General features: G+C 36.4%; 1 protein-coding gene across 2 annotated transcripts in view; it reads right to left on the bottom strand.

Annotated features, from left to right (window-relative positions):
* Positions 1 to 16,357, bottom strand: part of LOC144578359 (uncharacterized) — a 99,990-nt gene that overhangs the window by 82,009 nt on the left and 1,624 nt on the right. For both annotated transcript variants that reach the window (XR_013523935.1, XM_078342665.1), the window contains exon 2: positions 8,714 to 8,804. Coding sequence is in view for 1 of the 2 variants with exons in the window: in XM_078342665.1 (XP_078198791.1) it covers positions 8,714 to 8,804 (91 nt within the window). In the remaining variant the exon portion in view is untranslated. The remainder of the gene's footprint in view (positions 1 to 8,713; positions 8,805 to 16,357) is intronic.

Genomic DNA, 16,357 nt, shown 5'->3' with positions numbered 1-16,357 from the left:
TGCTTGTTCCAGGTCTGAGTTCAAGCCCTGGGTATCCTTGTTAATTTTCTGTCTGGTTGATCTGTCTAATATTGACAGTGGAGTGTTAAAGTCTCCCACTATTATTGTGTGGGAGTCTAAGTCTCTTTGTAAGTCATTAAGAACTTGCCTTATATATCTGGGTGTTCCTGTATTGGGTCCATATATATTTAGGATCGTTAGCTCTTCTTGTGTTATCAATTCTTTTACCATTATGTAATGTCCTTCTTTGTCTCTTTTGATCTTTGTTGCTTTTAAGTCTATTTTATCAGAGACAAGAATTGCAACTCCTGCTTTTTTTTTGCTCTTCATTTGCTTGGTAAATCTTTCTCCATCCCTTTATTTTGAGCCTTTGTGTATTCTTGCATGTGAGATAGGTTTCCTGGATACAGCATACCAATGGGTTTTGGCTTTTTATCCAATTTGCTAGTCTGTGTCTTTTAATTGGTGCATTTAGTCCATTTACATTTAGGGTTAATATTGTTATGTGTGAATTTGATACTGCCATTTTGATGCTAGCTGGCTGTTTTCCTCATTAGTTGATGCAGATTCTTCATTTTGCTGATGCTCTTTAGCATTTGGTATATTTTTGGAATGGCTGGTACTGGTTGTTCCTTTCTATGTGTAGTGCCTCTTTCAGGAGCTCTTGTAAAGCAGGCCTGGTGGTGACAAAATCTCTGAGTACTTGTTTGCAAAGGATTTTATTTTTCCTTCACTTATGAAGCTCAGTTTGGCTGGATATGAAATTCTGGGTTGAAAGTTCTTTTCTTTACGGATGTAGAATATTGGCCTCCACTCTCATCTGGCTTGTAGGGTTTCTGCTGAGAGATCTGCTGTGAGTCCGATGGGCTTCCCTTTGTGGGTTACCTGACCTTTCTCTCTGGCTGCCCTTAGCATTTTCTCCTTCATTTCAACCCTTGTGAATCTGACAATTATGTGCCTTGGGGTTGCTCTTCTTGAGGAATATCTTTGTGGTGTTCTCTGTATTTCCTGGACTTGAATATTGGCCTGCCTTGCTAGGTTGGGGAAATTTTCCTGGATAATATCCTGAAGAGTATTTTCCAGCTTGGATTCATTCTCTTCATCACATTCAGGTACACCTATCAAACGTAGATTAGTCCCACGTTTCTTGGAGATTTTGTCATTCCTTTTGTGCTTTTTTCTCTAATCTTGGCTTCTCGTTTTATTTCATTGAGTTGATCTTCACTTTGTGATATCCTTTCTTCTGCTTGGTCAACTCGGCTATTGAAACTTGTGCATGCTTCATGAAGTTCTCGTGTTGTGTTCTTCTGCTCCTTCAATTCACTCATATTCCTCTCTAAATTGTCCATTATTGTTATCATTTCCTCAATGCTTTTTCAAGGTTCTTAGTTTCTTTGCATTGATTTAGAACATGTTCTTTGAGCTCACGGAAGTTTCTCTTTACCCACCTTCTGAAGTCTGATTCTGTCATTTCATCACACTCATTTTCCATCCAGCTTTTTTCCCTTGCTGTTGAGGAGTTGTGGTCCCTTGTAGGAGGCGAGGTGTTCTGGTTTTGGGTGTTTTCCTCCTTTTTGCACTGGTTTCTTCCCATCTTTGTGGATTTATCCTCCTGTCATCTGAGTAGTTGCTGATCTTCTGATTGGGTCTTTGAGTGGACATCCAGGTTGTTGATGATGAAGTATTTCTGTTTCTTAGTTTTCCTTCTAACAGTCCGGCCCCTCTGCTGTTGGACTGCTGAGGTCCACTCCAGGCCCTGCTTGCCTGGGGAACTCCTGTAGCAGCTGCAGAACCATGAGGGTTGCTACCAGATTCTTCTTCTGCTATCTTTGTCCCTGAATGGTGCCAGCCAAATGTCAGTCTGATCAGTCCTTTGTGAAGTGACTTTTTGGATATATGGGGGTCAGGGAGCTGCTTGAGGAGACAGTCTGTACTTTATAGAAGCTCAGGTGCTGAGCTGTGAGCTCCGTTGTTCATTCAGGGCTGCTAGGTAGGTACGTTTAAGTCTGCTGCAGCAGAACTCATAAAGCCCCTTTTTATTTCCTCAGGTACTCTGTCCCAGGGAGTTAGGGCTTTATGAGTATCCATTGCACTGTCCTGCCCAGTGAGAAGGCAGTCTAGTCACTGCCTGCCTGTAGTGGCTATGCTGAGCTGCCGTGGGCTCCGCCCTGTTGCATGGGCTCTGCCCTGCTGCTGTGGGTTCCACCCTGCTGCCGTAATTCCCTGTAGTCCTGTTTATATGGGTGTGGTTAGAACTGCCATGGCGATGGTGGCCCGCCTCTGTAGTGGTGGACTCTCTCTTTTATGGTGGGTTGCCTCGGCAATGGCCGGCTGCATCAGCAATGGCAGAGTACCTCCATAGGGGTCTAGTGCCTCAGTAATGGCAGATGCCCCTCCCCCACTGAGCTGCACTGTCCTGGGTTCAGCTGTGCTTGCCATGAAACTCTCAACCCTGAGCGTTTCCAGTTGCTGTTTTGTTTGTTTTTGTGGGGGGTGGGACCTGCCGAGCCTGGTCACCTGGCTCCCTGCCTCACAGCCCCCCGTTTTTTTTTTTAAGTTGATTGGTTGACTCTCTCCCAGGTGTTCCAGTCGCCTGCTGAAAGGGTGCCAGGATCTGTGTGATTTCTCATGCAGCGACCCACTGCACTGGCTCAAACAACGTTGCTGCCTGGGAATCTCCTGGCCTGGCTTTTTGTTTAAGTCCCATTTAATCAGATGAATGTGCTAATCTGCCTTCCAAAATCTCCAATTGCCAGTTTAACAGGGCAACCAAACCAGTGTATTTTGTACAGAGCGCCGCTGTGCTGCGGCCCCAGCCCAAACAGCCTCACCAGCCCAAACTGCCATACTGGCAGCCCGTGGGGATCCTACACCTGGGAATCTCCTGGCGTGTGGGCAATAAAGATCTGTCTGGAAATGCAGCGTCCACTCACCCTCTGCGATTTCACTGGGAGCTGCAATCCTGAGTTGGTCCTACAGCGCCATCTTCCTCACTCCTCAGTATTTTTATTTTCCAATGATATGATTAGTTTTGGAAAAGAAAAACCAGAAAATTCTTCTGAAAAATTTTAGACTTAATAGAGGTGATTAGCACTGTATGTAAATAACTCAGTAGCTTTTACAAATAATCCTATTAGACAGTTAAAAATGGAAATAAGGAAGAAAAGCACAATAACTGTTGACTGTCAACTGGCCAATGAGTCTATTAAAATAATTTTCATCAAGTAAAGCTAAGTTAATTGTTTACTGCCTTAAGGGAGACCACAACCTCCATAGACTCAGTAGAATTTTAGAAAGACAAAGTCAACGGATGGATATTTACAAGGCTGAGGGGATTTAATTTCAGATAGGTCTTCCCATTCAAGGAGAGTTCACTATTGGGATCTGACAAAGTTCATCATATAATAGTTTAGGATTGATGGAAAAAGCAAAATGACAGTTTTGAAGCAAATCATAAAGAGTAAAACCCAATAAAGTAAACTAATTTTTCTGAAAAGGAGGCTGTTTATCCTAATGAGACCAAGTTGCATAGAATTTGAACAAATGAAATTTCTGGAAATCTCTGAAACAATGTGATTATTTTTATTTGTTTATTTATTTATTTATTCTTTTTTGAGAGAGAGTCTCGCTCTGTCGCCCAGGCTGGAGTGCAGCAGCAGAGCAATGTCGCCTCACTGCAACCTCTGCCTTTCAGCTTTAAGCAATTCTCCTGCCTCAGCCTCCTAAGTAGCTGGAATTACAGGCATGCACCACCACACACAGCTAATTTTTGTATTTCTAGTAGAGACTGGGTTTCACCATGCTGGTCAGGCTGGTCTCGATCTGTTCTCATGATCCACACGCCTCAGTCTCCAAGTGCTGGGATTACAGGCAAGCCACCATGCCCAGCAATAACATAATTATTTTCAATGTTATTTTCCAAAGCAAAAATTTTCTGGAATAATAATGTTCTGTTGGTGCGGATGATCAAATAGTAAAGTCGCCCTGATAGAGAGTCTTAGTCTTAATCCTATTACTCTGTGGCTTTTAGTAGGTGGCCCTGTATTTTATGCAAAATCTGTTGTTCTATTTCTCATGACCAAAATTATAAAATCCATAAGAATAAATGTAAGAAGGTAAGTATAATACATATAAAAACTTGTAAAAATATACTATAAAACAGATTTAAATGGGAAACTTAGAATAACTGTAATGTGTTTTTTTCTAACTATTACATAAATTTAATGCAATTTTAATCAAAATTCTTAGAGAAATTACAAGAAAAGAATTTTCTAAAAACTGATTTTACATTTGTTATAAGCAAGTATATATGAAAAAATGCTTTAAACTTTTTGAAAAAAGAAGTATAATTAACTTATAATATGCTAATATTTATTATAAATCTTTATTCAAGGCTATATGGAATTAATCCAAGAATAATAGCTAAATTAGTGAACATACTAGAGACTCTAGAAATAGACTTTAGAGAAATAGATTTTTGGGGGAAGTTAATATATATTTGGCATTCTAATGAGTACTAAAAAGATCTTTAATTTGTTGTATAGTTTTATGTAATTGCCATACACCCCAAAATAAAATATATGGGTCACTTCTTCACAATATAAACAAACATAAATTCTAGATAAAATTATCTAAATGATAAAAAAAGTTAATTGTAAAATTTTTTTTAATTTTACAAAAATATTTATTTAACATTAAGATGAGCATAAACTTTTGCCAGGCAGAAAAATAAAAACCAAAAGACATGAAAATTATATATTTGACTTTAAAAAAAAAATCATGTGCAAGGCTGGGCACGGTGGCTCACACCTGTAATTTCAGCACGTTGGGAGGCCAAGGCGGGCGGATCACAAGGTCAAGAAATCGAGACCATGGTGAAACCCCATCTCTACTAAAAAATACAAAAATTAGCTAGGCATGGTGGCACATGCCTGTGGTCCCAGCTACTTGGGAGGTTGAAGCAGGAGAATTGCTTGAACCCGGGAGACGGAGGTTGCAGTGAGCCGAGATTGCGCCACTGCACTCCAGCCTGACCCCCCACAACAGAGCTAGACTCTATCTCAAAAAAAAAAAAAAAAAAAGTCATGTGCAAAAAACACAAGTACCAAAGTCAAAGACAAGAAACAGACTAAAAGAAAATTGTTTTAACAATACAACAGAAAAATAAACACAGAATATAAGCAGGTCTTTCACACAACAGAAATGGCAAATAGACAATAAACATAAAATAATGCTTATCATAGCTGTTGTCAAGGAAATGCAGTGATGTGCCATTTTGCACACATCAAATTTGCATAGGCAGAAAGAAAACACCTAATAGGCTACACATGGAAATAAATACATTCTTAGGGTATGACTATATATTGCCACAGCTTTTAAGTCTACTAAAATTGAAAACACACATTTTGAGACAGCAAATCTTCTTTTGATGATTTATTATACAGATATAAATGTACCAGTTTACAAGTAATTTGTACCTGTATTTATAGTAATAATTAAGCATAATATATATTTATATAAAATAGATTAAATATAATTTAATTGTCTTTTTTACATCTTATTTTTATTTACTGTGGTTTCCTTACAAGCCTAAAACACAGGGACATAAACAGAACAGTCATCAAATGGTGAATAGCTGTCATGATTTTAACTCTTTTTATAATCATTTAAAGTGTATCATTTTTCAAAATAGAAATTTATAAAGAATTACACTAAGCTAAACTTAAAGACAATTATGCAGCGCTATTACTTCATGTTCAATTTATGCTAGAATTTATCTACAACTACTTTTCACAATTGTACAATTGCTAAATTATGTATTATAACAAATTAGCAGACATTAGAAAAAAAAGCAAGAATATTCCTTTTTCAAACTAAAATTCCATATATTCAAAGTGTAGCATTAACTTCTCACCAAATTGTCTCTATTTTCCAACTATTTCTGTGAATATTCTTAACCAAACTTGAAAAAAAAATCATCTTCAATTCTTCACTCTATTTGTAAGCACTGTTTCTAGGCCCTACTACTTATCAGTTGAACAATGTTTTGTTTTTATCTCTTCCATTTCATTCTAGTAGTCATTACTTTTGTCAAAATACTTATCACCTTACACCTAAATAAATGACATAATTTAAAACCAAACTCCTTATAGGTATTCTCTGTCTTGGGATCCCCTCTGCCCAAGTTCTTTTTCAAACTACTAATCTGCTGCCCTTCTCAGTGCCTATCATCATTGCTTAATATGACAAATCCCAACAACTCATTTTGCCCAGCTTTTAAGTTCTTCTGTGTCATACATTTATTCTCCCTTAACAATCTTGGTCTTTACCATAGTGGCCTTCCACATTCATCCAGAAGAGCAACAAGATCAAAGTATACACAATGACAAACTGTGGTTGCCCCAATCATGATAGAAATTTAACAGCCTCATTAAATAGTAGATTGTGACTTTTATCCAGGGCAGAAACAAGGTGCAGTTTAAGAGAAGGGTGGAAAAGACTGTTTTCTATTGTCTCGAGCAACTTAGCTCTGTTGCAAACTCTCAATACTACCCCACAAAGAAGCCCTGACACCAACCAAATCTATCCTGTGAAGAACTAAGTTTAAGGATCATTCATAGCAACTCCAGTTCTTATTAAAGTACTCTTCTAGGAACATAGAGTATTCACTCTCTCCAAAAGAAAGCCTAGAAACAAGTTTTCTCCATCTCTTTGTATTTCAATGGTGTTTTTCCTCCTAAGTGCTGTTTCAACTCCACCTAGGCATAGGTCCCCAGGGTGACTGCCTGTTTGTCCTACTGCTTAAATTGCCGTTACACACAGTTCTTTTTCACTCATATTTCTGCTCTCCCAACCATTGAAGGTTTTCCTCTTTCCCATCTGCCTACAGAAATAAAATTTACTCAGAAGTATGGACTTGAATTTCACTCTTGCTTAAAGCCATTTCTAACTAAATCAGAATATATACTTTCCCCTTTGGCAAATTATTGTTCTGTTACTGTCTTACACATGTTAGTTTTGTCTCCTGGCAGGAATTTCAAGTTACCAGTGATCAGGCATCCCATGTTTTCTTTATTTATTTTATATCTATCTAATCACATAGCACATACACAGTGACCAGTAAGTATCTCTTTATCAATTGAATACTGAAAGCCCTAAAAACTGGTTTATCAGATCAGTGTAAAAATGTATTTATAACCAATAGAAAGTTTAATTGCTGATTATTTTTTGTTATTTTCAATCATCTCTTGCAATGTCACAAAAAGTCCTCACCAAAGAGTGTATAAATCAAGAATAAACTGTTCACCATTTACACCATATATTTGACAGTTTCACAGCGTTTTGGGATTTAATTTGTTGGAATTTTCTGCTCCAAAGGTTGTAGCTGCAAACACCAAAAACCAATCACTGTGTTTCAATTACGATAAAATGATACACCATGGAGAAAAGCAGGAGTCCAAGAAATATTCAGAAGAAACAAGACAGAGTTTCTGTAGACTGAAATTAAGGCTGTTGAGGCAGAACAAATTTGATAAAAGTTTACCAACCCAAATTCCCATCAATGATAGACTGGATAAAGAAAATGTGGCATATATACACCATGGAATACTATGCAGACCTAAAAAAGAGTGAGATCATGTCCTTTGCAGGGACATGGATGAAATTAGAAACCATCATTCTCAGCAAACTAACACAGGAACAGTAAACCAAACACCGCATGTTCTCACCCCTAAGTGGGAGTTGAACAACGAGAACACATGGACACAGAGAGGAAACTATCACACACCAGGGCCTGTTGGAGGTTGGGGGTCTAGGGGAGGGATGGCATTAGCAGAAATACCTAGTGTAGATGACAGTTTGATGGGTGCTGCAAACCACGATGGCACGTGTATACCTATGTAACAAACCTGCACGTTCTGCACATGTATCTCAGAAGTTAAAGTCTAATAATAACAAGTGTATCCAAGGATCAAAATGGGAAGACACATCAACAAAGTTAGGAATGTTCCAAAGTCTGTTACAAGTTAAAATGTTTTTATAAAAAAGTTTAAATATTGTTAGGAGAAGGAAGGGGGACTCCTTGTACCAAAGTTGTACTTTTTTATTGGAGGGCACAATGCAGAGGCTTTAACTTGTAACAGCCTTTGGAATATGTATTAATGACTGAAAAATAGTGAAGCAATTTACAAACACCTATTTGAAGATTTGGTGGACTTCTCAGAACATAATGGATTTCAGCTGATCCCAAAACAATAATGACATATTTTCAATTAAATGCAATCAAGATTTTTAAAAATTAATTTCAAAGTATTACCAACAAAATTTGTTTTTTCCTTTCAACACAATTCATTTGGTGAAAAATTTAGATGAGTAGATTGGCGATGTGATACAGCAACAACAAAATCTTTTGTTGTTGGAAAATACATCATTTGCCTAAATTGGCATTCCTTCCAGCTGATGACGCGCAGGTACCTTTTAATGAATTAAAGCTTCATTTGCCTGAAGAAGCCAGTGAAGTTATTGACTAGTTTGAAAACAATTATATGCATGGTAGCATCAGAAGACACACAGCAGTGTTGCTGTTTGATCACTATTATCATTTCCACCAATTCTGTGGTCAGTATACTAGCGAGTTGGGAATTGATTTCCGTATACCCCAAACAGCATAGAGGCATGGCATGGAAGGTGGGAAAATCTAATAGAGAATACTTACGTCAGTGTATATGGAATCAAATAAGAATTTCAAAATGAATAGTGCCACACAGAAAATGAATCTGAATGCATCCTCCAAGTAAAGCAGTGTCCTAAAAGATAAAAAAGCAGCTCTTCACTATGATACAAGACTTCAATATACTGTTCATGACTGTAAAAGTCAGCTAGCTCTTATGGACCAATTCTGCAATTGCCCGTAATCTGTCCCTGTAATTCACATTTTCATATGTAGAATTTTCTTTTTAGATTTGTTTTGTTTTTGTTTCTTTTATAAGCTTTTTCTCCCATTCTGTTAAATTGTCAGCATTTTTTTTAACAATTCCCTATGCTATGAATTTTATATTTGCATTATTTTCAACACAGGAGATAAAAATTGTAGAGACTTTTAAAGAATTCTAATTGATTTTATGCATCTTTTGCAAATTTGACTCCATAAAAGTGGATTATTATGACACTGACTTTGTAATAATTTGTATGTACATTAAGCTGTCCTCAATCAATGAAGAATGTCCTTTTTGAACATCTGCATTTCCAAAGATAAACCGTATGGAGATCAAGAGGCTCATTAGGTGATTACATATGCAGTGTTGACCGATGGACATTTCTGATCAATCTCAAAAGAGTTAGGTTGTTAGTTATGGTATTTCAGATGACTACAGTTATAAAGCTGAGTTGTTCACAATTATCAACCATAGCAATATGCATTAATATATTTCCCTTTTTGACCTATTTCTTTATGAATACAAATACCCACATGACTGTTAATATACCCGAGTGCCTATGCACAGAAATACATATGTTGTTATTATTGCCTATTTTATTGTGTAAAGTGGCCTATGAAGTGTTCTGTCATGTTTTTCTATATTTCTCTAATAAATCTTCTTTTAAAAATGTAAATAAACATTCTTTAAAGAATTTTGAACATTATTTTTCCAAGACAATCTTTCTGGGATTTTGATCTTTTGGAATTTCAATATCCTGGATTATGGTGTTTGAGATGTGTCTTTCCAGATCATGATGGGCTTTATATTTTCAATATTGCTAGGAGTGCTAGAAGATAGGAATTAGCTATCAGTGATGGTTTATGAACATGGTGACCTGGAGAATTCATATCAGCACATAGATATGCATGCTAGGTAACAGTTCTAAAATCCTTCCAGATGTATTCATGTATTTGATAGCACATGTTTCTTCTTCATGATTTCCTTTTCTTTTAGGCCTTAAAAGCTGACTTTGAAATTTAGAATCGACATATATATTGCCCACAATGTTAACTCCCTTTCTATCATAGCTATCTGAAGTAAAAATAATCTTTGTATTTTCAGATATTGAAAGACATGTTTTGGAATATAGAATCAGGGATTCAGCATGATTGTTAAGTAATATCTTTGGGGGCAATATGTTGTGCTTTGAATGCTTAAAGGAAATAGGAGAGCATTAATTAGTAAACATTATTTGTAAAAACAATACCAATCTAAAACTAATTCTACTTCTTATTCAAAAAATTATTTTCAATTTTTCATCAATTTCCTAAATTTTTCTAATTTTACTATGCCCAAATTATTTTTACAATTCTGTCTCAGGAGTGTGACTTGAAACTTCAGGTTTAATGGTTCAAAAGTTTTGAATGTTACATGAAATCGTTTTTAAAAAAATGAAATCTAATTATTTTATAACACACACTAAAAGCAACGCAAATGAAATTTTACCAAAGTGGAAAAAACTCTACATCAAATTACAAAACACAAACAAGACAAGCCCATAGTTTTATTCACTCCTAGTGAACAGAAAAGTGTACATATTTACCAACACGAGTCAACATATCATTACAGAAAAGGCTTTCCTATTAAAGTCCAAAATGTAAAAATGCAAGCAGCAAGATCTGTATTAAACATGTTTTGTTCCTTTTCCACAATAGAACTCCCCTTTCCTTCTTTATTATCTGTTAATGAAAACTTGTTTAAAACTCTCTGTAGGTCATTTTTAGATGTAAATATTAGAATTAACTATTTACCATATTTTCCTGCCAAAATTTAAATCAGTTGTCTTGATTATTTCTTATTTTGTATGAGACAAATACCTGTTAAAGCCATCAACCAATTACTGGGGATACTTTTACTATTTTAGTTTACTTCATGAGCACTACAACACATTTTAGGTAAGAACTGTTTGAAGTTAAGCTGAAGCACACAGAGCATTTATATTGGTAGTTATTATATTTTGAGTATAAATATATCATAAAATTATAAAAGTTATTTAAAATTACATTTTAAATATATTTTTAAATGTACGTTTTAATATATTTAAATTATTGAAAATTATATTTTAAATGTACTTTTTAAAAATATTATTATTCTTTAAAACTTCTACTTTTTCTTTCTAATGACACATATTTAATTTTGCAAAAGTATTGATTGCCAAACCATGCCAGGGAGGTAGATATTTATACCAGTCCTAACTACCTTTTAATAATTAGAATCCAAGAATTCTTAAAATCTTTTTTCTGAAATTAATCAGCAGCTCTACTACTGCCTGGTAATTGATTGTAATGTGAACAAGGGCAGAAGCAAAGATGAATTACCATGCAGTGGTATTCATAACGTAAGGATAACTGCAATTAGGAACCTCTGAAAAACGCATCAGTCAGAGATGGTTCTCTTGTCTTTTCATTGACCAACCATGAAATTTTCCTTCCAAAACCATGCAATATTTCCCTCTAAAAGCGACTTAAGTGAGGTGAAGCATTGGTTGAGTTTAATGCATGTGCTTCAGAATCCAAAATTGCTTCATTTTATTGCTGAATTCTGTGGTTCTATGGAAACTTTGGTTCTTTTTTCAATGGCATAATAAAACTCATAACCAACTTTGGAGACATATTTAAGAGAAGATATTTCTCATATAATTTTTACAAACATTTTCTCATAAAAGTTCTCACTACATGCCAGATTGTGAATTCTGATAAGTATTCCCTCAATCAATGCCCAATAATTCACTCTAGGGAGCAATTACATTGTTTAAGGGAAATTTACTAGGGAAACTATAAATAGGGGCACAGGAACTCTAATTTACTAAGAAGAAAAAAATACATAACACCCCCTCACAGTTCTTTATTTATTACTTTCAGTCTTTACTGAAAGGAATTTGCTCGTATTAACTGAGGTCTAACTTTAGCATTCTCCCCTTTACATATAGAAAAACACATATAAAATTAAATATAATTGTATTTGAGAAATGTAATTTAAGTAGGACTCCAATTTTTTAATGCTAAATGTAAAATCTGAGAAAATATTGTAATCAGAAATACAGAGAGAATAATCTTGGATCAAAATTGTTTAGTATTCTAATGAAATGCTTAACAAAAGATATGCTAACATGTACATTTTTACATTTGAAAGAGTAGCACTAACAAAAATGGAAATTTTATGATTCAAAACATTACAGAAATGATGTAGGCAAGCTAACCTTTCTGTAGAAATAAACATATTTCTGTTCACCTGGTCTCCATTTTCTAAATTGTGGAAATATAAAAATTTCCATATACTTCCATACACGGAGAATATGTCACAGTTTGATCAATGAACTGGTCTGGATCATGGATTGACAAGAATGGACAGAGGTCCTGAGTTTAGCTAAGATCACGGGATTGGACATATATATTGATATAGCTAGGCAAGAACTAGTCAGCCAAAATAAGATAAAATGATTCAGTAAGTCCATGTTAAACTCATGGTACACAGGATTCAGAGGTCAAAATGATCAAAGAATAAACACATGATCTCTCATTTTACTTTCTTTCTACAGTGGGCATCCCTGTGCCTACAAGTACTCATCATGGCCAGAAATTGGTGAGAAACCTGCAGTTCAACCTGGTCCCTCACTGAGGCAGGATAATGATACTTAAACTCAATGAACATTATATATTGAACACCATGTTCATGACACTCTGTGAGGTAGTATGTATATAAGGAGGGCGAAACATGCATGATTCCTTCCCTCATGAGCTTATAATTTAGAGGCAAACACAATAATCAAAGACACAAATATACATATAAAGGCCTGTATAGTGTAATAAGGAAAAATGTAGAGTGCACCTTACCTTGAGTTCTCTAGAAAGAGCCTGAGATCAGAAGTCTTGTGTGAGTAAGTAATTGAGGAAGTGTTCTCAGGAAATCAGGAGAAGCAGGGAAGAAAGCAAAGCAAGAATGTGGTCTCAGCTGGAAACTGACTTGAACTTGACTCCATGGAGAGCTCTGGAGGACATTCATTATACCACTGAATTGTTCCATATGGAGGCCAGGAGATTTGCTTTTCATAATCTTAGTCATTAAGTCATTGGGTGACGGCCACAGGATGGACTGGGGGTGAATGAGGAAGCAATTGTAGACTGCTATCCAAGTTAAGATCTGAAGGTTTTAAAGCATTTACCTTGGAAAAGAAAAGGAGCAAGAACATTCAAGGTAGCAAAGAGGTCTCTGGTCACCAAAGATCATGCAAAGATGATGCTAGCCAGCTTAGTATAGAGAGGCCAAGGAGTGGTAGATTGTGCAGAATCACAGAGGCCAGGTCAAAAATTTTGTTTAATCCTAAAAGGATTGGGCAGCTTTCAAGGGTTAACAGTAGAGGAGAGACTTAAGCATATATGCATTTCAAAAAGATTATTAGAGAAGAAGAATCAGAGTGAGTTAGGAGTAGATCCTGGAATATCCTGTGCTGATAATTGTAGGAAAAGAGAAAGAAATAACGGTCATTTTAACTAGAATAGTGATTGCACACATGAGTATAAATGGGTGCAACAGATAATCACCATGTTAAACTGATGGATTATGGTAGTGAATGAAAATCATGGAAGATGTAAGGAGGTATAACCATACCATATCAGTCTATTCTCTTGTGTTTGTTTTTTAGCTATGCTGTGTTACCCAGGAACTGGCACAGATAAAGAAGTCAGTTGATCATCTGCCTGAATACAATGAAAGGGCAAGAGAGTTTATGTCACTGAAGGAGAGTTACTCAAAGTATGGACCATAGAATTCAAACTGGACCAAAAAGAAATGAAGAAAAGATGAGGTTACTAGTAAGAAGAGATACAGGCACCAATAGGCAGACTGGAGCTACTGACTGAGGGACACAGAGATTTGTTCTAACTGCTAGTCCAATCAGTCCAACCGTGAAATCGTGCAAATTAAATAAATTCACTTGTAGTAAGTTTGGGGAAGCATGCATAGAGGAATTTTTGCAAAGGATAAAAAATTCTGGCTATATACTACCAAATCAACCATGTTTCAACAATGTAACACAATTGTACTCAAAGCAAATTCATCACTAAGAAGACAGACTAGGCAGCAGTGTGTACTTGTCAGGTACTAGTTAGGCAAATATACGGATCATGGTACTTACTAGGACTGGATAGCAAATTCTTCATCTCAACACTAAAACAGATGCAAAGAAATTCAAAAAAGCAGTAGAGACCCACAAGAAGTCAAAAATCATCTTAGGACGTACTGAGACATGAATCCTGAGGTCACAGTTATTTTGCTGTTTGACTTGCTTGAATTGCTTCAGTTCTTCATTTTTCAATCTTTATGCACAACATTTGTGAGTTTCGTGTACATTTCAGAGTCGTTGAATCCCACTAATGTCAAGCAAATGGAAACGTGAGTGGAATCAGGAAGTAAAATCTGCAACGTGTTCTCCTGGAATGGGATGGAACTGCCTGAGGGGCTGCACCAATTGGCAGTGTGGATCTTGGATCCATGAAAAACACAGCTGTGTAGACCAGAGTGTTGATCAAAGGTTGGAAAACCTATTTTTATTTTAATGTTGTGAAAAACCCTCCGGTCCAAGTGCCCACATAGATTTTTGACATAAAGACTGCACAGAGAGAAGTAAAAGGCCTTCAGTTCAGAAGTCCCTCAGAAGGATCACATATTAGTGAAAAGCCAGAAATGAAAGTGCTTAGATTTTTTTTTTAATCACATAAAATTTCAGCATGAATTTTGGAAGTCTAAAAATACCTTCAACACAGGCAGAATGGATTTTAACATGCTCCACACTAAACTTTCAGTTCTGAAAATAAATAGCATGCTGTTTATAGCAACACTGGGTTGTTGTTTTATATTTCTTCAAGGTGATTATAAACGTGTCAAGATTACATTTGGGGTTCCAGAAGTAGAGCTGTTTCCATTATCAGAAATGTTTTTTGCTGAGCTTGGACTGCATCTGCATTAATTCTAGTTATGAACAGGCAAAGTAGAAAAATATGGTAAGGCTCTGATCAATCATACTGAAATAATATTTTTTTAAAAGTGGCAGTGCTCCGGCCAGGCGCGGTGGCTCACGCCTGTAATCCCAGCACTTTGGGAGGCCGAGGTGGGTGGATCACGAGGTCGAGAAATCAAGACCATCCTAGTCAACATGGTGAAACCCCGTCTCTACTAAAAATACAAAAAAAAATTAGCTGGGCACAGTGGCGCGTGCCTCTAATCCCAGCTACTCAGGAGGCTGAGGCAGGAGAATCGCCTGAACCCAGGAGGTGGAGGTTGCGGTGAGCCGAGATTGCGCCATTGCACTCCAGCCTAGGTAACAAGAGCAAAACTCTGTCTCAAAAAAAAAAAAAAAAAGTGGCAGCGCTCCATTAACGCATTCCATCCCCTTTTCTCCCTAACACGACATCACATTTTCTCTACCTCTCGCAGCCCCAAGTAGTCCAATTTTTGCCTCAAAATATCTCTTTCTGAAGCCAAGAAAATCTACAAAACTATCTCTGATGACTAGAGACCTATTTATGTTCTCAACAGTGTCTATCCTCTCACAATCTCCTGCAATTGAATAAATCATCATTGCTTGATACTCTTTCAATTATGAATGGAAATTGTTAAGTTTTGTCTTCAAGTATGATACCAGATATGCCAGGGTCAATACTGAAAGTAGGCACCTTCAGTGACTGAATAAAACAGGACTTTCCATTCCCTAGTGATTCCACAGACTTCAGAGGGGGACAGCCCGCAGTCTATAGAGTTAACCTAAGTAGCTTTCTGTGTCCTTTATTTTTATAGGTTCCTCAGTTTTCTACAATTTCTTGGCAACATTGTGGATTCCTATTTAATGCCAGTTCTTAAAAATATCTGTTAAGAACTAAGGCAGTGCAGGATGATCAATGAATTATTTAAAATAGCTTCCAAAAGTATCTTTTGTTTCTGTAATCAATGTAATATATTTAGGGAAGTCATTATAGCATGTTGAGGACCTGTGTGACCCTAGTGAGGTGGTCCTTTAATGCTTTAATTCATGACAGACGCATGTTTTACTAATGTTAGTATATACCATGCCTTTAAACTGATGAGTGTATTATGGAAGTGATTCGCTTTTAATTTGAATAAAGTACTACCAGGGCAATGTATAGTTAAAGGGGTTTTATATATAGTTAATTATTTAGCTTGGGGATTTAAAGCTGTGTAGTAATGGGCTTCTCATGTTCTTAACAGAAGGTTAGTTCAAGCTTTTAAATACTATCACAGGTTGGCAGCCAGGCTCTGGTTGGCCTTTATTCTTTCAATATGTTATAGGCTACCTGCTATCAGCGTCAATACCTAGGTTTGCCAGCTACTCTTGTGTATTCTGGGTAGCCTCATGCAATGCAGCTCTT

Source organism: Callithrix jacchus, chromosome 11 (assembly GCF_049354715.1).
Source record: "Callithrix jacchus isolate 240 chromosome 11, calJac240_pri, whole genome shotgun sequence".
In the NCBI taxonomy this organism is placed as follows: Eukaryota; Metazoa; Chordata; class Mammalia; order Primates; family Cebidae; genus Callithrix; species Callithrix jacchus.
This window is presented reverse-complemented; position numbering and strand designations above follow the sequence as displayed.